This window comes from Gastrolobium bilobum, unplaced genomic scaffold, assembly GCF_033153095.1.
Source record: "Gastrolobium bilobum isolate Gb01-03AN ecotype WA unplaced genomic scaffold, APGP_CSIRO_Gbil_v1 utg10474, whole genome shotgun sequence".
Taxonomy (NCBI): Eukaryota; Viridiplantae; Streptophyta; class Magnoliopsida; order Fabales; family Fabaceae; genus Gastrolobium; species Gastrolobium bilobum.
In genome coordinates this window covers 36,316-62,977 of record NW_026897746.1, presented here as the reverse complement: position 1 = coordinate 62,977, position 26,662 = coordinate 36,316, and the positions used below count along the sequence as shown (strand labels likewise).

Sequence of the window (26,662 nt, the reverse complement as noted above, 5' to 3'; positions counted from 1 at the left end):
GGTTCGCTTAAGCAAGGACTCGAGTTCGAGACCTTGTGTATGTAGAAAATCCTCGTTGGGAGACTCACATGTCAATGCTAGGTAACCTACTCGGGTCGGACTGGACATAGTCGGAGCGAAGCCCCGAAAATCAGTGGAGCAATCCAAAAAAAAGAAGAGATTCTAACTTAAAATAAAGGAGGATTCAAATAGGTTCTTTAAAAAAAAAAAAAAAAGATCTCATTTACTTTTTATTTATTGCATCATACAATTTACCTGATAAATATATTTCTCATTTTAAAAAGTAAAAGAGAATAATATATGTAGTCAAAAATTGGTAAGCTACTATTATTCCCTGAGCTTATCCAACCAAGAAATGAGACTCCGTGAGTCCGTGTTATACACTACTTTTTAACTCAACCATAGCCATCATTATCCAACCGGACTCTTAATTTGCAACAATCAAAGACGAGATGCTCATCCATCCATACTTAGATCAGTTTAATTATTCTCTTGTACGTAACAAGGGATGTCCAGCCTAATTGATGGGACTAGTACTTCGATGTTCAAAACAGTGACGAAGGTGTTTGATTAAGGGATGATCAGAATCCTAAGCCAAATATCTGGTATTGAGTGCATGGACACTTGCATAGTGAGAAAATGAAAAATCTAGACGTGATAAGCTTAGATATTCTGAGAGGGAATGTGAATGAATAAGTTGTGTAATTTCTTTGTGAACGTGAATGTGAATGAATAAGCTTAAATTTAAACTTTTACATCTCTTCTGATAGTTGTTAGATAAAAAAAGTCAACAATAAACATGTGACATTATTGATCTTTTTTGATCTAACATCTCTCAGATGAGGTGTCAAACTTTAAATTTGACACCGGTGTCAAAGAATCATATTACCTTATATATATATATATATATATATAAGAAGGTTATATTTATAAATTTTTTGTTATGTCTGACTGGTCATACTTTAATCAAGAGTATATGATCCGTCATACTTAGTATAATTTGTAAAAAAAAATTATAAACGGATCATTTCCCGTATATATATATATATATATATATATCTCGAAAGAATGTGATTGGTTATTTAAAAGAGTGAGATAAAATAGTGCAAGGTCGATGCAAGGAAGAGTGACCAAAGTGCTTTCTTTGGGCAAAATTTTTATTCAAATACCACGCGAACAGTATTTTTTATCAGACTGTCACGTGGCGTAATTCGTTACGACTGGTAGCGAATTATGTTCTCCAATGATTTCGTGACACGTGGTCATATTACAGACTAAATTCGCTACCACTGGTAGCGAATTATGATACGTCAGCCTTTTTTTATGAAAGTCATATTACAGACTAAATTCGCTACCACTGGTAGCGAATTATGATACGTTAGCTTTTTTTTACGAAAGTGTGCCACGTGTCACAAAATCATTGACGAACGTAATTCACTACCAGTCGTAGCGAATTACGCCGCGTGACAGTTTGATAAAAAGTATTGTTCGCGTGACATTTGAATAAATTTTTTTATCAAAAGGAAACATTTTGGTAACTGTTTCTCGATGCAGATCGAGTGAGAGAGAAGCTGTTGAAGGCAAAGACCGGAATGCCCACGATAGTAGGCTTGGAGCAAGTTCAGGTCCGAGCTCGTCCATATGGCATGGCCTGATTGAGATCCAAGTCTCGGGTAACAATCCCAGAACAATTACCAATAAATTTAATTTTACTTCCTCGATTTAGTTTTATTTAAAAATTTGTTTCTTCCCCTTAAAAAGTTCCATAATTTTCATAAATTTGTTAATAATAATGTTTATGAATTAATAATATACAACTAATCCGAATTGATTCCAATCTTAACTAATAATTTTGTCATTCTTAACATATGTTTAAATAATTATATAACCAACTTTCATTGGTTTAAGTGGTAAAAGGTTTATTCACGGTGCTTGAATCGAATTAATGGATTATTGATTAACGGATAGATATAAAAATAATAATTTTAAACAATGAGATAAGTTTTAATTATTGTAGGTACTGGGTCGACATTTGAAGTTTTGGCATGATATGTATGATTTTCAAGGACGAAAAATGATTTTTTTTTTTCTCCTCCTTCTTTAAATTTAAAACCATATATGATTCGCCGCATTCATTTTGGGAGATATTTTTGTTTAAAGCTTTCTTGGTGACCATTGGCCAAATACATTGTTAGCTTTTGAGTGAAATAGTTAATTGCCATTTGTCACTTTATTTATAGTAGAAAAAAAGGGTTACATTAAGATTAATTATAAAAACAAAGCTCAGATCAGTGCATTTTATGGTTTGTTAGCAATTTTTACTAGAGGAAAAAGTTTATGATGTTACTTTAGACAACTTTGTCTAATGTTCATCGAAACGACGTCGTTTTGATGTTGAAAAATTAAAAAATTAGAATGATAAAGACTATTATAACGCTGAAATAAATTAAAATTACAAAAACATTATGATTTCTGTCCCAAAACGACGTCATTTCGATGAACATTAGATAAAGTTATCTAAAGTAACTTTAGAAAAAACAAACGCTTTTTACTATTGCCTTTTACTCCTAAAAAAGAAATCGTAATTTGTAATATAAATAATTAATAACTGATGTAATCTTATATTATTTATAGTAAAAGGATTAATTTATTCCTAAATCATCCTCGAATCTACTACCTTTCAAATATGAAAGGAATTTGCAGCAGCTATATAAATAAAAGTAATAGTGTTTATACTTTATTTTTCTTATATTAACTTTACATTATGCTTTAATTAAAAAAAAAAGTCACATTCTAATATATACTTTTATTTCTCAAACACATAAAAGTAGTTTTTGTTATGTATAAACATCATTTCTTTGTTAAAAAATTATATCTACAATCGAGATTATTCAAAACGAGGTATGGTGGAACGAAGGGATTATCAAATTGAAACGTTTAGGCAGGATGCTTCACAAAATTTAGTGTGGATCATTGATATAAAAGAGAAAAGGGAAGAAAGAGAATGAAAAAATAAAAAATAAATATTTACTCTTTTTGAATACACGCACGTACTTTTTGAGTTTTATTAATCTCATGCAATAGAAACAAAATTTTATTATACGATTGTCTCTCACATTATAAACACTCATATTATAAACATAATTATATGAGATCCATCCACATAAAAAAAAACACAAAAATCAATATATATCTAATAGAAAAAAATACTCTCCAATAACATAAAAGTACATTTTTCCTTTATTTAAAGGCAACAAATATAACAATGATAATTATTAAAATATTAAATTGTTATAAGGGGAAAAAAGGATTTCAATAAAAGTTTAAACTATAATAATAATTCATAATTTTTAATTAAACTTTATTTGAATGTCTATGATTATTACAGTATTTTTCTATGATATGACAGTAAAACATTATATCGAATAATTACTAGTTAAATATGACAAATTATTAAAATACGAAAGTCTAGACAATACTTGAGCTGTCACTCTGGAACTTGAGGAAACGGTCAATAAAAATATGATTTATATTTTTGGTTCATTGCGTGGAAAGATAATACTTGAGCTGACATGCAAAACAAAAGATTTATACATATTGGAGGTGCAAACTAAGTTGAGTTGAGTAGCTTGTTAGCCATACAACTATAATATTGAATACATATGTCCGAAAAAGTGTGTCAATCGAAGTAAAACCTAGTGTTTTATTAATGTCCACGACAGAAATAGACCAATCCAGGATACTGTAATGACGGTTACGACTACCTAGCATGGAAATAAGTAATTTAATGAAATATTATTTCCGGCAGGAACTGATGAGATCAGATAAGAGCCGATTCCTAAAATTTCAAAGAAATTTCTTTTACAAGACGAGTCACGACCAATTCTATGGTACAATTTCAAAAATAAGGCGGCCAAATAAACATAGTGTGATAGACTTTTCAAATCCTAAAATGATGCCCAAACTTGCAAGGTAAAAAATTGGATGCTAAATGAAATGCAGTCAACAAAAGTCTAGACATGTGCGGCAACTGGTAAAAGTTCAAAGCAAACAAAATTTAAAATTATCCAAAAATATAATATGACAGATTCGATTTCAACAGTTAAAACTGCAATCCATAGTTTACTCGGTATCCTTACTTTTTGATTTCTTTTTCTTCTTAGTCAGTGCAGCAACTGGTAAAAGTTCAAAGCAAACAAAATTTAAAATTATCCAAAACTATAATATGACAAATTCGATTTCAACCGTTAAAACTGCAATCCATAGTTTACTCGGTATCCTTACTTTTTGATTTCTTTTTCTTCTTCTTAGTCTCATTAGCAGCCTCCAGTACTTCCCCATTATCATCCCCTTTATTCTTCTTTTTAACTGCGACCCCATTGGCACTGTCATCGACAACCTGATCATCCATCTCCTGGTCCAATTTTCTTTTTTCTTTCTTTTTCTTCTTCTTTTCTGATTTATGATCCTCCACTGCATCACCATTTGTAATTTCTGTGGGCTTATCTACGGCCATGTCATCAACTTCATCATCAGCAGCAGGTTTTTGCTTCTTCTTCTTGGCTTTCTTGGCTGAAATTTCAACAGGCACTTCTTCAGCTTCCATCTCCGTATCTGCAGCAACTAGTATAAAGCAGCAAAATCCCATTATAATACATGTAGTGAACTACAATATATATATAAGTTAAAACAAAATTAACTCTCCGCCATATAGCCTCAGTAAAAAAAAGAGAAGTCCATAATATGGCGGTAGTCACAAGTGCTAAAGATATATAATCACAAGTTCACAACCAAATGCATATTATTCATGAGTGAGGGAAAATGAGAGAGGGGGACCATAAGTCTCCTTGCATCCCAACCTTTGTTTTCAGCATTTTCAATAACAGACTTCATGACATCTATGTTCTTACGAGGGGCAACTCCCTTGTCATAAAAGTCAAGTCGCTCCTCAACTTGCTCACGTAGTTTCTCTCCAAACGCAGAAGTACCGCTTTCTGCATTGCAGTACAACAAAATCATGACAAAGGTACTAAGTAAGGCCATAAAAGATTTCTAAAATTAATATTTAAGAAACAAACCAGAAAAGCAGTCAATCCGGGATGCAATGGAGCATTTGTTTGCAAGATAGCGAGCCATTCGACCCTTATTTCTGGCAGATGCTCGACCAATAAAAGAAGAGTGGAATATCAACCCATATTTAGGAGTGTTTCCTTTTGTTTTTAAGGCCCTGAATAGAGCAGGCAAAGACATTATAAATTAGAAGTGAGAGTACACAGGAATAGTACTGTCAACAATGTAGACCAAAATTAGCTGTTGTCCAGACAAAACACATACAAATTCTTGCACTTTTACACATGAAGGCTCGTTACTTTTCTATAAACAAATAAGCAGGTCAAACTTATAAAAACTTCAAAACAAGTGGTGGAGTTGAAAACCTGAACAAAGCTTTCTCTGCCCCAAGAATTTGAAGAGTTGAAGAGGGGCACTTAGCTAAATTTGTGAGGCTACCAGCATGGGAAATTAATCGAGCACCAACAACTTCACCAATTAAAGATGCCAAATTTGGTGCAATATCATTCATTTTTGCAACCAGGTAATCATACAGCTTCCTCCTGTACTCAGATAGGTCCATTACCCTCTGTGCAAATTGCTGAACATTAATCAAGTCCACTGGAGACAAATCCTGACCTGAAAAAAAAAATTAAGAGAAAGGAGATTTAGAAAGAGAATGAGACAAAGGTTAAATGCAACACAGTATGAGAATTCTACCCATGGAGGCCTTGGCAGCTTCCACAATCTCTTTTGCTTTATCTTCATCTCCAACAACTTCAGTTAAGTCTGAAATATTGTCTTCAGACAACTTTGATTTATCCTCAATAAATTTTGAAACTTTGGCATACAGATAATTATCATTTACAATCTTCACCAGTTCAGGAAAATGCCATGAATACCATTCTCTGCACAAAATTGATGAACCAGCGGAATAATGAATTCTTCAAGTTTATCAATTTTCTTAAAGGAAATAAATTATATCACATATGAAAATTTTCTAGATTTAATTGAGTATTCAGTGTTGAACACATAGTACCTGACTCTCATGGAGAACGAATTGATATCCTTATCAAGTGTATCAAGAAGGAAGATTGCTTGAATGACCATATTGTCAACTCGATTAACATTAAATTTCACCTTTGCTCTGCTATAACTATGCGCCAGACCAAGTTGTCCCTTAATCAAATCTCCTGACTATGGAATTCAAGTGAGGAAAAATAAATAAACAATGACAAACATACATCTCAGAATGGGAAACCTGCAAGCAGAAACACAAAAAGAGGCCTGAGTAAATGCTAACCTTGAGATCATTGACAAACCTATCAAAATGGAACCGCACACCACGAAGTAATTCATTCACAAACTCATTACTTTGGCAAGGAATTTTAGACACTTCAGATATCTGCGAACCAATCTTAGGATCTGATACACCTAAACTGAACTTAGACTTCTTACCATCCTTCACTTTAGGTAAGTTAGTCTCCAAAACAGTCCTCAGTTCATCAGTCAATATGCCTGAACACCCAAAAAAGATTATATGAAAACTTCGTACCAATTAAACCAACATGGCTACAAAGAAGTATATAAGCTTTTCTCGAACAAACACACACTCATCAATAGTTGCAAAGCTAGAAAGTGAAAACTGAGTTGAGAGGTTCAGGTTGGTTACCTTCGGAGACGGCATTGCACTGTTTGAGAGCATCGAGAGCAGAGGTAAAAGGATTGAAAGAGCGAAGCTTGACGACCTTCCCAAACCTGTTCAAATCCGAAACGGATTTCCGAACCTCTTGAGTGTTCTGACCGATTTCGTCGACGCCATGAGCCTCGAACAGGGCATAGCCAGAGGCAGATTCACAGAGCAAGAACAACGCCATCGACACGACTGAATGCAAAACCCTAGAACTCAGAGAGAGCGAGGTTAAAATAGCGTTAGAGTTTAGGGTTTTAGGATCAAGTTGTGTACACGGGTCAATTCGGGTTTTTTTTTAGTGATTTTAGTCCGTCAATGAAATAGGGGGAAAGGGATAAATTTGGGCCGGGTTAGCTAAGCCCATAAACTGAAATTTAGTTTTCTCAGGCAAATTATATTTTGAAACTGAAGCCTTCAGAGGAAAATTTTCTCAATATTCATACTATACGGAGGACTCAGTGTATCACTAAAATCATTAGGATTGATCTAGTGGTGAGGATTTTGGATAAGTTATATTAGGTTATGTGTTCAATTCTCACCAATGTATCCACATAAAAAAAATTAAAAAATATGACTCAACTTACTGTATTTATTCTACCTACTTTTTTATTATCTAATAATAAGACTCTTTTACAAATACATATAATGAATTGGAGTTTAAAGGATTTGCCACTGAGTTACAAAGTTATATCTTTTTTCCATGTATTATTACCAAAGAGAAATTTAAGGAATCTGAAGCAGTCAACAAATCACAATGGCCCATTGTTTTTCCTTGGAAGAAGGCTTGCTCTGCAGCTGGGTGTTATGAGCTCGTCAAGGTAATATATTGTCCCTCTATATTAACCATAATAGAAAATTTAAGCTTGTGGTATCCTGGCTGGCATTGTAATTGTCACTGCGAAGGTCTTTGATAAGCCAAGGCATTTCATGAAGCTTAATAAGATCGGATTTTAGAAATATATTGTTTTCTCTTGAAAATGGTCTAAATTGTAATTTTAATTTTGTATAGAAATAAGTATTAATTTTTTTCAACCATTTAATCAGAATTCATGCCTCGAAACAACAAAAGTTTATGAAATGTGATTTTATTGAGAGATGAAATTTCAGTTTTCCATTCGTACCACAAATAAGAAGTTATCCTTCACACACATCATTGTTGACCGAAGATTGTGGGGTTCAAATCGTTCGTCTTATTGTGGAACAATCTGCATTCTGCATAGGTAGGGGTGTTAAACATTTAGAGTCTTTCACTCGGCTAAGGCCTGAGCTTACATGTCTAAAATTAGTTGTTGGCATCAGATTTAGACTTGTATAAAAGATCATTTAATAAAAAAGCCTCAAACTCCAATTCAAAAGCTCGGTCTTAAAACCTCATAGGTTGGATGAGTATATTATTTTTTATTTATATTTTATATTTTTTATACTACTTGTAATAACTTTCTCTTTCTCCCCAATACATTTCACCCCATTTTATTGATTAAACAGACTTTTTGATTGATTTTGTTCTATATTATGTTGTTTGGATATAAATTGAATTTATGAATATTTATGGAATTATTAATGTTGTTGATTGTATGTTTGGATAAATTTGTGTTGTCTTATTTTTTTAAACAGGTTAAACAAGACTTTTATTTTTTGTAAATAAGCCAGACAGACTACAGGCCGATAGTTATATTTATAACAGGTAACATGCTTGATCTGACACGTTTAAACACAGACTTAGTCTTTTAAAACCAAAGCTCGGCTCGGCCCGTTAACACCCATGTGCATAGGCTAAAAAATTTAAAATTTAAAAATTATAATTTAAATAATAAATTATAAAATTAATATCATTTTTAAATATTTTGCGAACAATTGTTTATCAATGATTCAATTTGAGCGCAACTCACCAGAACTTGTTACGTAAAATATTTACGTATAATCAATTTGGGCACAATTGGTTATATTAGGTACGTAAAATATTTAAAAACAATATTAATTTTATAATTTATTATTTCAATCGAATTTTAAATTATTTTACCATAATAAATAATGGATTAACGTTTCTCATGCACTAAAATTATCTTCCGCAAGCTAAAAATGATATCATTTTAGAATTAAAGATTAAAAATAAAAAGTATTTTAATAAAATTTATAATACAAAAAAATTAAAATTTTAAAATACCTTTTATTTTTAATTCTAAATCCCAAAATAACATCATTTTGTATTTACAGATTCCCAATAAATATTTTGTGTATCCTTAAACACAATTTGTCCTCTTTTACATATTTTTTGGTTGAGAAAAATATTTATTATTTTAAATAACGTAACTTTAATCATTTTTTAAATGAAACGATATTATAATTAATCATTTTTTAACTTTTCTCTTCCACTTTCTCTTTCTTCCTAATTTTATAAAAAAGAAAAAATATAAAAAATAACTAAATATAACCAAAAAGCATCATTTCATCTAAAATAATACAAAATTATATCATTTAAAATAAAAAAAACTTTTCACTTATTGTTATTATCGATTAAAAATAGCTGGCAATGGCAAGTAGAAGCATCAAGACTTTCCCTTTTCACTTCTGTGTGTGACCAAAATGCAAATTTTATGGATTCTTTATGACATCCAGCACGTGCCACAAACAAAAATAATGAAATTAATTATTATACATAATAATAAACTTATTTTGGTCTCATTGACATTATATTAGTCCTTCATTAACATCAAAATTGTTTTTCCATGTTAATTAATGCCATCAAAATGACCCTCAAAGTGCTGCCATTTGAGGTGGTGGATAAATCATACCCTAAACCCGCTACTCTCGTTAACTTCTTTTAATGTAAAAGAGCCAATCCCTTTAATGCAGTCTATCTCCTCACGAAACTATGGATCTTCAATGTCACGAGTCCATGAAGTGGATTATCTTCCCAGCGATAATGCTCAGATTTATAGAACCAATCTTAATGCAGAAAGCTCTTAAAAAAATTTCTTGTCCTGCCCCACATTGACAATCATTTTTTTGCTGGTGCCTCATTATCAGACAGAATCTTTTCCATGTCCTCAAGATATAGCCATCTTTTGTTGCTATTCTTGTCATTCTTGACTTCCTGCTAAAAAAAGAAAAAGTAAAGATGTTAATTGTTGAATTTGAAATAGTAGCTATCACATTTAATAGCATTACATAGCTGTAATAGTTGTAATATACAATTGTACTATTACACAAACCCTTCTATTTAAGGCACTCACACGTGATGTGTAACTTCATTCACAATAATTGAGGTTTCTCACAAAATCCTTGCTTTCTCTACAGTTTACATTATGAGATAACGAAAGGAGAAAGTGGACAGAACTAAGGGCCCGTTTGGATGAGCTTTTTTTTTTTCAAAAGTTGTTTTTTTTCAAGAAAAAAAACACTTTTCATTCTTAGTTTGTTTGAATGTCTGCTTTTAAAAACAGCAAAAGTCACAAAAAAGTCAAAAACTTACTTTTTCCAGAAGCTAAAAATTTTAACTTCCAAGAAAAGCAGAAGTCAAAAGCTAAATATTTTTTTCAAAAACTAAATATTTTTATAAAAATATAAATAGCTTTAACTTTTATAAAAAGCACTTCTAAAATAAGGAAGAGATAAAAGTTACTTTTTTGAGAAGCCCAAACAAACGGGCTCTAAGTCGCTAGCAATGATAAAAATGTTGAGAGAGACTTATGAATTTGGTATTTACTAACAGAATAAAAAAGAAATTATAAATTAAATCACCGTTGTAGCCCTCACTAACATGCAAAGCAGGAAAAATAATTAAGTGATCCAGGCCCACTTAATTATTTGGTGGTCCCTCTCACATGAGTGAAATTTTTTTTCCATTTTTGTCCATCCCATTTTTTTCTTTTCCGATTTTGCCCCCCCTGTTTTGAGAGAAGGAACACCCCAAATTTTATGGGCCAGGAGTACTACATTTTCTCTCGCAAAGCAGATAGCTGAAGCATTAGGTTGATTTTTATTTTTTTCAGAATAGGTTATCTGGATAGGATATACAGGGATAAGTATTATAAAAAGTTAAACAATTTATAGAGGATTTTTTTCCCTTTCCTATCCTTAAACATTAACAAGCAGCCATCCAAGAACTAGGGATGATTGTTTCTAGTGATTGTATCATTTTCTTTATAATTATTAAAATCAAGTAACTTAGAAGAAGAAACAAACCTCATATTTCTGTACCAAAGATGTCCACAGAGATTTACACTGCCCAGGACTTCTGCTGATCCCATTAGCCAACAAGTTTTGAGATATTTCTTCCCAGAGGGCCATCCTTCCCTTCGCAACTTGAAATTTGTCATTCAGTTCCCCGCGCATACCAATCAGCCTCTTAACTTCCTCATGTTTCCATTTTTTTCTCTTCACTGATTTTGAAGATTTCTCTTCAGAATTTGATGTCTTTTCAGAATTGCATTCTTCAGCAACTTCAGAACCATCGTCTTTCAGCTGGGACTTCTCCTTTCTTGGAACATAACCATTGTTAGCCTTGATTGACTTCTCAATTGGTGAGGATTCAGCAAATGATTTCCAAAATTCATCTGAATCCTCTGTATCAGACAAATCACCCTCGGCTCTGCTGGAGGTAGCAGTGTCTTCCTTAGGTAGTAGATCTTCAACATCAATACCATCATCTGCACCAATTAATAACACAAGGGTGAGAAAAATGATATAGGATTCAAAAGAAATTACAGCAGAAAAACTATATCAGTTAAAATTAACTAATTTGTATGTACCGAATATAGTACAAGAAAAAGGAGGCACATACTGATGCAGTATAGACCATGGAAGTCCGTCGCACTCCGACATCATTTTGCAAAAAAGCAATAAAAACATCTCACTATAAATTAATTTAGAGTCTCTTGTCCATTTAAGAACAAACAGCATTCAAGAAATTCATACTGCCAGTAGCTTATACACAGTAATCCAACAAAATTATGAGCAAATGCATTTGATACACATTAACTCATCATCATTAAAATTTACAACAAAAGTAACCAAATGTCACAGACTTTAGACAAATCAAAAGTCATTTAGGTAACTAAATTGTCTTTTAACATTATATTGGTTTGACAAGGAAACTGCTAGAGTGAAAACCATAATTAGCTCCATTTTCATATGAAAACTTCCACAAGTTTTGCACACAAGAGACTAGGTAAATGCAAGAACCTAGGCAACACAGGGCAGTAAGCTGCAAGAACAATTTAGTCTTGGTAGGATATGGTCCCCTGGTCAGGCAAGTAACAGTCATCTTGAGGCAAACATACAATCAACATCGCCTTTATACAAAATGCATAGACAAACAAAAGCATACCACCAGACCTCCACAATTCTATATGTATTCTTCAAGTGTACATTGTTTTTACCTCTTATTTGCAATTGCCTGTGTCCATCCACCACTTTTCTCAATGTTGATATCCCATCCAGATGGGATTTGCCAGATAACCTTGTGTTTATCTCATCAGTGAGAACAGCTGCAGGATTTTCTGTGGCAATGGCAATAACTTCAGGCCGTTTGCCACTGTACTTCCTCACCATTTTCCTTAACACCTCAGACACAATTCTTTCAATGTGAGCTAGTGGACATTTTATAGGGCAGCTAGAAAGAGCAGCATGAGCAGCTTTATGGAGTGCATCTAACAGCTTCCCTTTGTCAAGCCATAGGCATCTTGTGGTAATTCTTATCTTGCCTTTTAAGGTGTTTTCAACCAGACTGTCTAAATTTTGAGGGCGAAATATTTCCATGCTGTAAAAAAAGATGAATATTAGCATGTCACTAAACATGTTATACTTGGCTTTGACTTAATTGAAGACTTGAAAGATCTACCTAACCACAATGATGCCATCTAATGCAATTCTCAATCTTTCATCAATGAAGAGTTCACTTGATGTTCCAAATGCTCTGTCACCATCACTATACTTCAACTGTATGAAAAAGGGGGGAGAGGGAAATCTCAGAACTACAGAAAAATTCTAAAAAAGAGGCCACCGGAATACTTTGAAGGCCACCAACCTGCAAGTTCTCTTTCCCAAGTGAAATGAAACCATTAGAAAGGACTCTTCTATTTCTCAAATGTGAAACACCAAGCATCTCCCCATTCTTAATAACCTGGTGCATAAATCTCATCAGTTCCTTCAACATAATATGTAACAAGTCATATTGTATGTTTATCTAAATCTTGATAGAGGCCACTCCAGTAGTCTCTCAACTATCACACAAGAACATCTGATAAGGAGGCAATCACTCACAGCAGTGTGCCGAATGCCAGTTGATTTTCCAAGTATTTCATGCTCCTTCAAGAACAAGAGTTCTCCATGTATGGGAAGAAAATGTTGGGGCTTCACAATTCTAAGTACTTCCTCCTGCAGAAATATATGTTGTCTTCAATAACATGTTACATCAAAGACAAAAACCATGCAAAGGGATGCATATTAAAAGACAAATCTCATGTATAGTAAACTGAAAATGCATAAGGACAAAGTAACTAGTTTGACAAGGCTTGATTATCCATGTGACATCTTGTTATCTCAGTATCTAATAACTAGGAAGAAAAAAGGACGGAAAAGATTGAAAACTTAGCAAAGTGAATTAAGATGTAAGTACTAAAATAATGATTTGATGATGTTGCATATCATGCTTATATTTAACAGACAAGGATAAGAAAATGGGGAAAAAAGAGAACAAAAAGGAAAAAAAAAAATCATTGATATGCAATAAAAAAAACTTACCAATTCTCCACGATACCCATGGCCAGATGTGTGCAGACATTCATTCTTCCCCATAACTATTGTTGATCCAATCTCTGATATGCGGTTTAGCATTTCCATAACACGAGACTCATTACCAGGGATAACCTACCAGTGATATAAAAAGTAGAGGTCAAATTTACAATACAAATTGATTTACAAATAAAATATTTTAGATTATTTTTTCCTATTGGTAGAAGAATTTTCAGAAATTAAAACAAGCAAAAGGTCATGCAGAAAAATCAGAACAGTACATTGTAAATTCATACACTGATGTTAGTTCATTAGTAAAAGGTTCATTTTGATACTATACATGCTTTAGATAAATCAAAAGGCATTTTATCATACCTTAGCTGAATACAAAACAACATCTTCCTTTGTCAGTTTGAAAGAATGATTACTTCCATAAGATGCAATATTCAGGGCAGCACGTGGTTCTGCCTGACACAATAGCACATATTTGGTCATATGCCATAAACTTGTCCCGTGTCTGTAGTCAATTGAACTAGACAGCCATTAAGGGATCTTGAAAGTAACTTACTTGAGAACCTGTTGTTACAATTAGCAAATCCTTTGGTGCATAAGCATCAATATCCTCTGCTTTCACCTATGTAAAATTAGAAAAAATTAAGAGCAGGCAACAGACATGAGGCTTACAAAGCTCTTACAAGTTACAAATACAAGTATATACAGGTCCATAAAAATTTAGAAACACAAATCGTGACCAACGGTGGAGACAAAAAACAAATCCAACAAATAGCTATCTAAATAAATGGAAAACAAATGAGATACACCTGCTTAGTTAGACAAATAATTATTGGCTCACAACATCATAGACAAATTAAAACCCGCAATGCTATATAGAGCTGAATGTTGATCAGCACCAAAGCAACATGAGCATAAAAGGGAATAGCGAAAAAGAGGAAGTTAAGGTGGATGTATGGTCATACAAAGATGGACAAAATACAAACGAAGATGTCCGACGAAAAGTTGGAGTAGTAGCGGTGGAAGAAAAGATGAGATAACATAAATTGAAATGGTTTGGGCACATTTTTTGAAAACTCCTAGATGCTCTGGTAAGAAAAGAAGTTTGTTACCGTAAGGCATTCATATAAATAAGGGAAGAGGTCGGCTGAAACTTACTTAAGATAAAGTAGTAAAACAAGAATTAATGAAATGGGAAATAAATTGGCATTCGGCGCGCGCTCACACACACGGACACGCGCACGCACACACACACCTACACACATATATATATTTCAATTTTTCCTTATCTATTATTTTCCCCTCAATTGTATGTGTTTTTGTTTGGGTTCATCAATGTCAGACCCCAACTAATTTGGTATTAAGGTGATATTGATGTTGGTGTTATTAAATTCACAACTAAACATTATCTTGAAATTTTAACAAACATATTAAGATTGAAATGCGTAACAGAACCACTTGGCCCAAAAGTTCAAGATGGTAAGCAAGGTACAAATACGTTGCAGAGAATATAAAAACTAGCTGCGGGTGAAGTAGTGTAAGGAAGGAGGGCCAACTAGGAACAAGAGATGACAAAAAACACTGTTTGAAAAAAAAAATTATGGAACCTCTCAAAAACAAAGAGAAATTCATAACTGACTATTTGTCTACTTGCACTGAATTTCAACCTAATCAATAATACAATACCAGTTGATCACCACTAGACCCCTCCAGCCTCCACCTGCCAATCTCTTACGTCTTAACATTACTTTATGAAAAACATATGGTAGAGAAATCAAGTCCAACCACCAAAAACAACAAATTAGGCAGAATGACAGAGAAAAGTCTCCCAATGTTTATTACCAGAGTGGATGGATCAATTGGAGCCTTTCCATCCTTCCAAGCTGCATCTAAATATGTCCTTAAAGACATGCCGACAAATACCTGATAAAATAGTCATCAAATTATAACACTAACACTTGTTTCTCAATTGAAATATATGAGCTAGGGAGAACAATGAACATACCAACTTTCTACCAGTTAAATCAGCAGCAGCTTTAACACTTCCAAGACGATGTATATTTGATGCAAACTGGGTTGTTATAACCCTTCCTTTAGCAGCTGAAATACGCCTCAACAATGCATCTGCCACAACAGATTCACTTATTGTCCTTCCAGGTGAGAGTACATTGGTTGAATCACTCATCATCTGAAAAGTAATGCCCAAAGCACTGTTTACTTCTATCTTTTGTCAACATTTAAGAAAAAGAGAGAGGGAAAGGCTACATATTTTGCTGTAACCAGGCACACAGCAGAAAATAAGAAGAAACCAACAACCTACAAAACTACATCCACAGGCAAAAGCAGAGAGAAATTTACTATAATCAATGAAGATTACTAGGAGTAGCCCACTCAACACTCAAATCCAAATCTCAATAGACAAACTGTGAACAATGTTATCCCCTATTGGCCCAAATCCCCCACTTCCACCATACTATCTCCATGAAAAATCCTTGTCAGCTCAGGTCACATGCTGGGGCAAGCCCAAATTTAAATAAAAGCCACATACAACATATTTTAATTTAACAAAACAATTGAACTTCTGGTGGAACATAGCTCAACTGGTATCCTATATAAAAAAAAAATATTTTCTAAGCAAATCACCAAAAAGATTACAACTTGAAACTTTGAAAAAGTATAAAAATGTTACCCTTTGAGCAACTCTATCAGCATATGACTGATCATGAAAACCATATTCACCCTGAAAGGGACTATTTATGCACCGCCCACAGAAACATCACAACAATTCAAAGATCCAGGGGACTCACCAATGTGACTCCTTCTTTAGAGAGTTCTTCTAGAGCTTCACGATCAAAAACTTTACCATCTAATGGTGTTTCATCAATCTGTTGAATCAACTTGTTCAGCAACAGGAGATTCAGGGTAGACGAAAGGGACAATGCATTGAGAAACATAGTAAAATTCTAACCTTCCAATCCCCAGTGTGAAGAATAGTGCCATCAGAACAGCGAAGAACTAATCCACAGCAATCAGGAATAGAATGGGTCACTGTAATAGGTTCTATCTCAAATGGCCCAGCCATAAACTTCTTCCTTGTTCTGAATATTTTGAGTCGGGATGGAACAAAAATACCATGCTCCTTCAAACGTTTCCTTATAAGCTATTAAGAAGAAAAAAATTCACTTTTTCTGGACCACCATGAACAAAATAAGCAATGACAAGAACAGAACTTTGATGACATAACCGTGCCACATTTTTCATGATAACAAATACTAATATGGTGTGACACACAACAAAGTGTTCAAGAATTAGTCAGTCAACTTCAAGATATGTTAACATTAACACCTAACTCCTATCACTTCCTACGGATTATGGAACACTATTGTTAATTCATATGACAAATGAACTAATTCACAAGTAGCATTTTAGCAACAAAGTAACAATAAGATTTCTTCTTACCTCCATTGTAAAGGATGATGCAAAAATTGGCGTATGAGAATCCAATGACGGGATGACCTGATGAACCAAGTAAAAGTTATAGTAAGGACAGATAAAAGGAAATGACAAAATATATTGCTTTAATAAAAGAATAATCAATTAGATTAAATGTTCGAGAAAAAATAGAGTATTAGAAAACATACAGTAAGAACAAAATACTTTTATATAAGAGAATAACTCATTAGATTCTAAAAGAAATAAAAATATGGAGGACTGAAGCGATCCTATTCCACAAAGCTTTGTGGGTATGACTGTTTCAAGTTTTTGTCGGACATACGAGGTTTCCTGACACCTTTTGGGTGTAAGACACTAAGACCACAACTTTCAAAGTAATAATATTTTTAAAAGACTATATATTCCCAAGCAAGGAAAACAGACACACTAAGCAAAAGGGAGTACACTCAACCATTACATTAGACATATGTTAAGCCTGTAAAAGAGTATTCAATGAGCGGCCAGTAAATGTATCCATGAGCCTCAGTCCTTAAACATACCACAATCCCAAAGCCACTAATTAGAGAACTAATCTATTTGTTGGTTGTATATCTTCCTCGAAGCCCTTAGCATTAATATCATAGCAACAAAGGCACCAGATATTGATTTCTTCATCTAACTAAGAGCTTTTTAAGTTCAGTCTCATTTTATTATGGGAGAATGCATTAAGCACTGGGCATTATATCCCATTACAAATACTCAAACAGATTTAATGCAATTTGTCAAACAGAACTAGTTGACAAAAAGGTATTTATCAAACCAGAAGTTTTCTTGGAGAAGGAAGCATTACCCAAGGCAACGCACCGATATGATCTTCATGACCATGTGTTATAACAACTGCTTCAATTTTGTGGCTCCATTTTCTTATAAATGTTGTATCAGGAATGATCTTTTGGACCCCAAGCTCATCATAGCTGGAATATGTGATCCATATATAAATCAAGGTCAGTTAACTTAAAAAGTATATGAAATCAGAGCAAACGACAATCGTGCAGCAGCAATTTGATAGTGACTTGAAAGTGCAAATGGGATTTAAATTTTTCGAACGACCTTCATATAGAAAAGATCATCTGGTCTTATATGTAGGATGCAATGCCAATTTTGGCTAGTGTTTACATTTTAAAGTCTTTCATAAGAAATTGCCTACTTAAACACTTCAAGCTTATTCAGTGGGCTCAAAATGACTGATAAGCAAGCAAAAGAGGAGGGGGCATTGGAGTTGCAAGACGTACCCTGGAAACATGACACCGGCATCAATGAGGATATAGCGATCATGGTTCCCAACAAGCATGCAATTCATCCCAATTTCTCCCAACCCACCAATAGGAAGAACTCGGAGGGGTGGCCCATCCGATCCTTCATAAAATTGCTCCATTTTGCGTTGAACAGAGTCTTCCATGCTTTTTCTAGGACCTTCTATTTTTCTTGATCTTTTGCGCGGTACTTTAGATCCATCAGTATCTACATGAAACACACAGTATAAAAATGACAGAAACTGGTTCAAGATTGAAAGAAAGTTCAAGAAAAGAATGAAATTGTATTGCTACAGCTCTTCCTTAGGATCTGAATCAAACCTAGAAGGTAGAGACTAGAAGAAGATTAGAATATTTTTTTTTCTCAACTACAAGGGATTGAAATCCCTGGCCATCAACTTTTGTCCTACCCTACTTTCTTCTATTTTCCTTCTTCCTCTTATATTTTCTGTTCCCGGCCCTCCCAACTACATAACTAACACTTGTTATTTCGGTTGGAGATTCTCCAACTAATTAACTGTTAAGACCAACTAATCAGTCATGCTAACTAACTAGCTACTATTCATCATAAGTTCACCCTTCCTCCTTCTAACATACGTCTTGCTAACAAAACACAACAAACATAAAGATTAAATAATCATGCATAAGATTAAGATTACAGGTGACCTTTAGCTGTAAAGTAATTTCTTAAAAGGTGGAAGGAAGAGGAAAAAGAAAATGAAGCAACATTATCATTAAACTCACAACTATACACAGCGATACCTGCAGTAGAATTCATTACTCACTCAAAAGCACCCAATTCCTAATATATATTACACATCAAAACCCCTTCCGAGAGTGCTAACATTAGACCTTGGTGTCTTAAAAACTACTTGAAGACTATGAATTGAGTTATAAATATCCTGTTCCAAACGGTAAACCTTAACTGGAAAATTACTCAACAGAACCGCATGCAGTTAATCCAAGTTTATCCAAAAATAACAAAAAAACAAATAGGAATTCTTCCAAATTTCATACATAGAACCATGAAATGCGAAACAGGATGGATTACCTGAGAGAGCAGAAGAGGAAAAAGAGCAAGAAAGGGGACGCCTTGTTAGGTGAGGGTAACAGAGAGTGTGAGGACAAAAGGAAAGAAAAGTAGTAGCCATTCTTCTATGGATACACAAGAGAGAAGAAAAAGCGAAGGACTCAGACTCAGAATCAGAGACTGCAACTTAGATGAATGAAAACCCTAATGATTAGTGGCGTTTAAGGGTGGATGAGGGTTTTGCTAGGAGCTGCTCCTCCTAATGGAGTTGGAAGCGGGAAACAGATGTTGAGCTTCAGAAATATCTTTCTTATCATTTCATCAGTTTCCCCAGCACTAGAGTTTCAAGAACGAACGTGCCTGGCACACGTGTGTCGGAGAAAAATTTCAGTTTTAATTTTAAAAAATGATTAGTAACTAATTATCATCGCACAGCCAGAATTGCAACTGTTCCCCGCACTCCGGATTAGTCTCATAGCCGGCTCAAAGAGTCGAAGCTCGTGGGGATACCGGAAGGAGTCAACTCGTCTCAAAGAGATAATTAGGGTTGGGTAACTCCAAAAAAAAAAAAAGAATTGCCACCGTTGAGAGGCAACATGAAAGGCTCAAATAAATATAGTTGTACATATGTATTTGGAATCTGTTTTATTTAACATATTATTACTATCAATTAGCATTATTATTAATGTTATTGTTAATTTATTTCATCATTAAATCAATTATGTTAATCAAACATTTTAACTTCACTTTCTAAAAACTTTTTTTTGAAATAGTATCTCATCTAAGCTTGGGACAAGGAAGGGTGATTGTGTAAATCCTTATTTGGTGTGTTAATTGTGAGTTATAATAGATTGTTTATCTCAATTCTTATATGGCAAGGGGTGATATGCACCTCTAAAGACTCCAACGCTAAAGTCATATCGTGAAAAAGTATAGTTCACATTGCAACAAAAATGTATATACATTGTTATCCAAAAATAAATAAAAATAAATGTATATACATTGAAGCATAAATCATATATTAATAGGTCTATAAAATTTGTTATTATGAAGCATGTGAGCCTTTATATAGGGTTAGGACATGGCTGTTTTGAGGAATGTTATGGGCCCATATAAAAGGCTCATATTCTAGAAGGTCCAAGAAAGGATAATAAAAATAGGAAAACAAAGAAAATAATTCTTGATTGATATTAACCCTAGTACGACAGCAATTGACCTAGCGTTGGGGCCCCCAGAAAAGCCACTAAAGGTCCAGAATTCTAATACTCATAGTTAAACTCTATAAATAAGAGGTAAAGCTTATAAGTATGACACTTACTCTCTTTGATATATGTTGCTACTCTGCACACACCACATCTTTGGCTACATCGTTATTTTGTACAGAATGATTTACTTCCTCAAAGGTATTTCCTTCATAAATATCCGAGAGAGCCCTAGATCCAAGATCAGCATATCAGTCGTTGACTGAACACTTCTATCTCTAAGATAGAACATGAGTGCCAACAAGGGAGCATACATACTATAAACATTGGAGAAGAAGCTTATCAAAAGAACCTAGAACGCGGACAAATTGAAGCAGTATTATAGTTGAGTTCGAAGTTGTGGCTAAAAACAGCTGTTATTTTTTAAATTTGTTTTTAGATACTTAGGCGAATTTCTATTTTTGCAGAGGGGCAAACTAAAGTCGGCTATCCCGACACATTCATGTAAAAATTATCATTTCAAATAAAACAGGAAACTATTCAATTAAGTTTGTATTGGTAAGTTATGGTAAACGACGTTGGGCTTACAATCTGAAGGGCGCACTCCACCAACTAGACTTCGGCAACAAAGCCAAGTCTGAATAAAAAAAGCCACGACAAATGAAGTCGAGCTGAACACAAAGAAGGTGCACTCCTCCTTCAAGGATCTAAGACTTTGGCACAAAAAGCCAAAGTCTATCAAAAAGCCATGGCATGCGAAGCTGGACTTAAACAAAAAGATGCAAAAATCGTCTCCATAAACTAAATACGACCCTGGCCAGGTCGAACTAAAAAATCCATGGTATAAGAAGTCAAACTCACTACAAAGAAGGCGAAATTCGCCTTCGTAAACTTAAGATTTGAGCAAAGAAGCCAAATCAAAAAATAAATCTATGGTACACGAAGTCGGGCTCATTACAGAGAACGCATTCATAAACTAGATTTTGAGAAAAAAAAGAGCCAAGTCCAATGAGAAAATCAGGACAAACGAAGTCGGATTCAAAAGACAAGAAGGCGAACATAGTGCCTTCGTAAACATTGACTTTGGCGGAGAAGCCAAGTCCGAATAAAAGAGCCGTGATATGCAAAGATGGGCCGAGATAAAATAAAGTTAGGTCGTCGATTGGCGAACGTTGCCTTCATAATCTTAAGACGGGCAAAAAGCCACGTCAAACAAGAAATCCATGACATGCGAAGTTGAGCACAAAATCAGAAAGGTTAAAGACAAGTCGAAAGTAAGAACACCATGAAATATGAAGTCAATCTCATTTTCGGGAAGACAGACGCAATGCCAACGGAAGAATGAAAGATGTCTCCACCAACTTAAACCATCGGCAAATAAGCCGTGCTTAACCTGGAGAAGGCGAACCCCGTGTCCGACCATAGTTAGCCTAAAAAAGATAGATATGAATCAACAAACTCGAAACAAAAAGCATGAATCAAATAACCGTAACAAGAAAATAAAAGTCCGAGAATAGACCCAACAATATTCATTACAAAGCCAAAACAAGCTAAAGGGCCCATCCAAAAACAAAAAGAAATACAAGTCAAAATTGGCATTCCGACCCTTCACTTCGCTACATAGGCTGCTCTTCCAATAATTTGTCCACCACGGCAGTGAAATCCAACTCCTCCCTTTCATTTTCTTCGATCTCCTCAACCTTGGTCGACGGAGCTTGGGGATTGTTGAGATATATAAAACCATTAATATAGCCCTACCCAATAGCTTAAGCTTTTAGGTTGAATTGGTTATTTACATGGTATGGGAACCTCGGTGTACCGGGTTCAATCCTCACCGCCCCTGACTTTATTTCTAGTGGAATTTCTTTCTTCGCACAGGTAGGTGGACCTGTGCATTGTCCACCCTTCAAGCTAAGTGGGCTCTCGTGTGAGAGGGCGTGTTGAGATATATAAAATCACTAATATAGCCTCACCCAATAGCTTAAACTTTTGGATTGAATTTGTTCTTTACAGGGATGAAGAAGGACGATGACCCTATCCTCTATGTAGCTGCGATAATGCATCCCCCCGTTCTTCAAGTCTAGGTTAAAGAGCCTGGCCTGATCAATTGTATTAATAAAGGAGCCTTCAACCCCCTTGGATAACTTCATATAGAGGTTATTATACTCAGTTTGCAGCTTTTCCTGGGGCGGTATCCTTGGCTTTAATGATGGCATATTGCTTTTCGAAAGATTTCTCAACCGCTTCCAAGGCATCAGACTTCTCCTACAAGGTATTAGTGGTAGATTCCAAGTCTTCCTTGGCTTTCTTCGACTCCTCCTCCACCCTCTTATAAGCTCTGATCTAGGTCATCCTTTCATCCATAATATATCTTTTTCAATTTGAAGGGGAAGCAGCTTCAGAATGTGCCTTAGCATACTTGCCATGCGTAATGACAAAGGTTCTAATCAAGGAAGACGCCTTCAATGCGGTGACCTCTATCTCATGAAGCTCCTTGAGTGCATCTGCAGAGAGGAGCTTGGGATCCAAAAAATGCTGGGGAGGGCGGATGACTCATCGGAGCTCGGTTGACACCCCAGATTCCCAAAGTTCCCCTTTCTGAAGAATCCCCATATTCAGAGGAGGAGGAGGGGCCTCCTTAGTCAAGGGAATGGTTGTGGCTGCAACCGAGGAATAGCTGCCCTGAGCAGAAGTGCTGGTATGGGAAACGAGGATGCCCTAAGATTCTTTCTCAGCAAAAACGATTTCAAAATCCTTACGCTTCTTTTTTGTTTTGGAGTCGGAAACTGCTGTCGTCTTACCCTTGTTCAGAGCTGCGAGAAAATTGGGGTCGGTCATATTTCGAATTGCAAAATCAAAAAGAAAATAAACAAGGTAATTAGAACGAAATTGACAAGAAAATGCAGCAAGAAAATTAACCAAGACTAAAAATAGAGCAAGAAAAAGCATACTTAGTTCCTGATCTAGCTTGACCTGAGATTTGAACACAAAAGAGGACGAGCTGACAAGACCGTGTTTATCCACGTATTTTAACAATGCCCTGGCTGCAGCCCGTTCCTCGGCAGAAAGAGTGGTCTAAACGAAATAGTAGCTGGACAACAAGGAATTATGATGATCATATAACCAGTAGAGTGGATATTTCCCCTCTTCTCCCTCTTTAGTAAAGAGAAACCATGGATGACGTCCAACCTGGGCCACAACTTTGAAGAAGTGGCCCTGAAATCGCTTGAAAGAGTTTGGAAACACGGTAAACAACAGTTTTTTCATGCAACCTCGGATATTAGTCCAATACTTCCATTCCTTTGGCTCGAACCCGATGTGGGATGTATAAACGTTGAAGAAGTGAAAAAAAAGCGGCACGGAGCAACACAAAGTCAAATATGCAGACAATTGCTTGAAAGCCTTGATGAAAGCCCAACCATTAGGATGAAGTTAAGATGTGGCTGTACAGAGATGAGCTAACACAACTATTTGGAATTCAGTCAATGGAAACGGAAGACCGACCTTGGTGATCAATTCTTGATAAAAGAAAAAAAAGAGAGGCTTGCTCGGGTTCCGACCTGAACAAATGAGCTTATCTCCAGTAAGGGGAAGAATGTCATAACCATCCATGTTACCCATTGCAAGCCTGACTACATCCTCAGAGCCCATCGATGACTTCATCTACAAAAATTCGTAAGTAACCGAAAGGAACCGAGATATTAAATCAGCTAAGATGGCTCCATAGACAACCTAGAACAATAAAAGTCGAAATCAATAAAATGAGCAGACATGCTCGAATCAAAAGAACTACTCCTGGACGAGCTAGAAGTCTCATCCAAAATTTCAATAGGATGAGAGGCATCCCCAGGACTCGAACTCAGCTGGGAGACATTTATTTGATAAGTACAATCAACTAAAGTTGACCGAGCCAAAGACATTAAGTTGCGCTCAAAAATTTTAGAACATAAAAACGAACAAGCTGGACAGGCCCTAGACTCGGATTCCATCTCCAGCTGAGGTGAATGCGGTCTAGAAGCAGATAGACAAGGATCTCGATTCAAAAAAGTAATCACGCCATAAGAAGATCAATTTGCGGAGAAACGTGCATAAAAGGAGCCGCAGTCTACGAACTCGGAGACACGAATCTAGTATCATCGCAAAATAGTTATGAGCCACAGCCTCGGCTAGAGGGATGCATCACGAGCCTCTTCCTGCTACCCCCACTATGATAACCACAGAGTAGCACCGTCTGTTTTTCCTCCTCAGTCCAGTTTACGCCCCAAAGCTAAAACCTAGCTCTAAGAGGAATACTCTGGACAAACTTAAACTTGTCCTCTTCCACCTCATCACCTCGACCGAAACCTCTCGGATGTTGCGTTTCCCCTCTCGCCCACTCGAATCTCTCCCACTCATCCCCAACAACACTCGTGTATTTGGAAATTTAGGGGGGAAGTGTTATAAACCTAGAAAACCCAGAAAATGGGTACATTATGCCAACAACTAAAGCTACCCAAAAAGCGCAAAGTGGAAAGCAGAAACACCAAAACAACGAACCCCAAAGAGTTCGAACAAAACAATAGTAAAGATACCAAATGCAGTAAACACAGGAAAAAAAGGGGGATAAGTGCTTAAAGGTTACCTGTATGAGTATTTTGCGAAGACGCCCCCTTAAACAACCCAAAGTTATGCTCGAAGTGAAGAAATGGAGGATTTTGCAAAAGCATGAAGCCAGAAAACCCAAATGAGGAAGAATAAGGAAGACAACTGAGAAGAAATGAAAACATAAAGCCAAATGAGTAAGTTAACGGTTATGGGCGCGAACTCGAAATGTAAGGGGTAAAGTGATAATTTCCTGATGATAAAATGGTCGAAAGCAATGTATGACAGCAGCAATAAGTGCGCACAGAGCCTGAATGTGACACGTAATAATCAAGGCATGTCTCACCAATGAGAAAATGCTACGCATAAAGGCGAAATCGTCGCTTAGAAGGCACATAGACAGAAAATCAGGTCCTTAGGTCCCAAATCTCGGAATAGAAGCGAAGTTCCAAAAGAAAGAAACATAGATGAGTCATAAATCTCGGCAAGAAAAAGGCTGGCATATCTAGTACCTTGGCAAAAATATTTTAAGGGAAATAGGGGACCCCAGATAGCAACCCAACACAAATCAGAATTATCAAAGCCACACATTTAGGAACAAACATCAAAGTTTGAACCAAGAACGTGGCCAAATTCCAAATACCATGAGCGTCCGAAGTAACCCGAACGCGAATAAAAGCAATTTTACTACAACATGACTACCCCGACTACGAAGAATTGCAACCCAGCACCTGGAGACAATAGGCAAACACGTAGCCACGAGCACGACATAACCTACATCCCGGTAGTCTGATCACCCAGATTACCGGACTGAGGGGCAATTATTATGGGCCTATATTCTAAAAGGCCCAAGAAAGGGCAACAGAAACAGGCAAAAAAGGGAAAGAATCCTTGATTGATATTAACCCTAGTACGATAGCAATGGACTTAGCATTGGGCCCCCAGAAAAGCCACTAAATATCCATAATTCTACTACCCATAGGTAAACTCTATAAATAAGAGGTAAAGTCTATATGTATGACACTTACTCTATGTGATATATGTTGTCACTGTATACACACACCACCCCTTTGGCTACGCCATTATTTTGTGCACAGTGATCTGTTTTCTCAAAGGTATCACCTTCATAGATACCTGAGAGAGCCCTAAATTCAAGATCAACATACCAGTCGTTGACTAGACACTTCTATCTCTATGATAGAACAAGGAAGTTTATTGAAGAAGCTTTGCTTTGAAGTAGGGTCGTACCCAAATAAAGTTGTCGATCACGATGTTAGGTGTAGCGCGACGCTGCATGCACCAACCTATAACGTGGATATCAAGGTGCTTAGTGGGCTGACTATTAGACCATGTAGTGGTCAAAAAAAGTTCTGCCACAACTCAATGCTTCATTCTTAGAAATGTTGAAATATATAGTGCAATTAGATCGTGAATAATGTAATCTTTGATTTTATGACCTTCTAAAGGGGTTACTATATGAGGTTTCCCCCCTTAGGTTTTTGAATTTGGTCAAGGCCTGTCTACATATGTCTTTCTTGAGGATTTATTATCAAAAGTTTCTTCTTCGGTTCTTTAAGTTTTGGCTGAGGCTTAAAGGAGATAAGTGCATATCGAA

General features: G+C 35.4%; 2 protein-coding genes across 7 annotated transcripts; both read right to left on the bottom strand.

Moving 5' to 3' along the window:
• Positions 1 to 4,073: 4,073 nt before the first annotated feature.
• LOC133309761 (nucleolar protein 56-like) lies at positions 4,074 to 6,987 on the bottom strand. Of its 4 annotated transcripts, none has more exons than XM_061510565.1 (9): positions 6,722 to 6,987; positions 6,353 to 6,567; positions 6,089 to 6,246; positions 5,770 to 5,957; positions 5,436 to 5,688; positions 5,079 to 5,227; positions 4,860 to 4,994; positions 4,370 to 4,614; positions 4,074 to 4,312 (listed from the first exon to the last, which is right to left on the bottom strand). In XM_061510565.1, exons 1-9 carry the CDS (start codon positions 6,924 to 6,926, stop codon positions 4,268 to 4,270), a joined length of 1,593 nt encoding a protein of 530 aa, XP_061366549.1. In that variant the 5' UTR covers positions 6,927 to 6,987; the 3' UTR covers positions 4,074 to 4,267. The 4 variants fall into 4 exon arrangements, with proteins under 4 accessions (XP_061366549.1, XP_061366551.1, XP_061366547.1 ...); XM_061510567.1 differs by having other exon boundaries at positions 4,074 to 4,468; positions 4,511 to 4,599; XM_061510563.1 differs by having other exon boundaries at positions 4,074 to 4,623.
• Positions 6,988 to 9,422: 2,435 nt separating this feature from the next.
• On the bottom strand, positions 9,423 to 19,528 carry LOC133309752 (ribonuclease J-like). Of its 3 annotated transcripts, none has more exons than XM_061510553.1 (17): positions 19,286 to 19,528; positions 18,214 to 18,442; positions 17,772 to 17,895; positions 16,949 to 17,005; positions 16,458 to 16,649; positions 16,297 to 16,374; positions 15,495 to 15,677; positions 15,332 to 15,412; positions 14,046 to 14,111; positions 13,853 to 13,945; positions 13,487 to 13,612; positions 13,007 to 13,120; positions 12,771 to 12,866; positions 12,585 to 12,682; positions 12,124 to 12,503; positions 10,928 to 11,391; positions 9,423 to 9,839 (listed from the first exon to the last, which is right to left on the bottom strand). In XM_061510553.1, the coding sequence occupies exons 1-17, from the start codon at positions 19,383 to 19,385 to the stop codon at positions 9,741 to 9,743; spliced, it is 2,580 nt and encodes an 859-aa protein (XP_061366537.1). In that variant the 5' UTR covers positions 19,386 to 19,528; the 3' UTR covers positions 9,423 to 9,740. The 3 variants fall into 3 exon arrangements, with proteins under 3 accessions (XP_061366537.1, XP_061366538.1, XP_061366539.1); XM_061510554.1 differs by having other exon boundaries at positions 9,423 to 9,836; XM_061510555.1 differs by lacking the exon at positions 19,286 to 19,528 and having other exon boundaries at positions 17,786 to 17,895; positions 18,214 to 18,348.
• Positions 19,529 to 26,662: the final 7,134 nt, after the last annotated feature.

Coding starts and splice junctions, on each gene's coding strand:
- LOC133309752 (XM_061510553.1), bottom strand. CDS start 19,385: ATGGCTACTACTTTTCTTTCCTTTTGTCCTCACACTCTCTGTTACCCT. Junction 16,650..16,948: donor CATCATCCTTTACAATGGAG/GTAAGAAGAAAT, acceptor TCTTCTTAATAG/CTTATAAGGAAACGTTTGAA. Junction 9,840..10,927: donor CTTTGGTACAGAAATATGAG/GTTTGTTTCTTC, acceptor TTCTTTTTTTAG/CAGGAAGTCAAGAATGACAA.
- LOC133309761 (XM_061510563.1), bottom strand. CDS start 6,926: ATGGCGTTGTTCTTGCTCTGTGAATCTGCCTCTGGCTATGCCCTGTTC. Junction 6,568..6,721: donor GTGCAATGCCGTCTCCGAAG/GTAACCAACCTG, acceptor TTGGGTGTTCAG/GCATATTGACTGATGAACTG. Junction 4,624..4,859: donor TGAAAATGCTGAAAACAAAG/GTTGGGATGCAA, acceptor GCTTTATACTAG/TTGCTGCAGATACGGAGATG.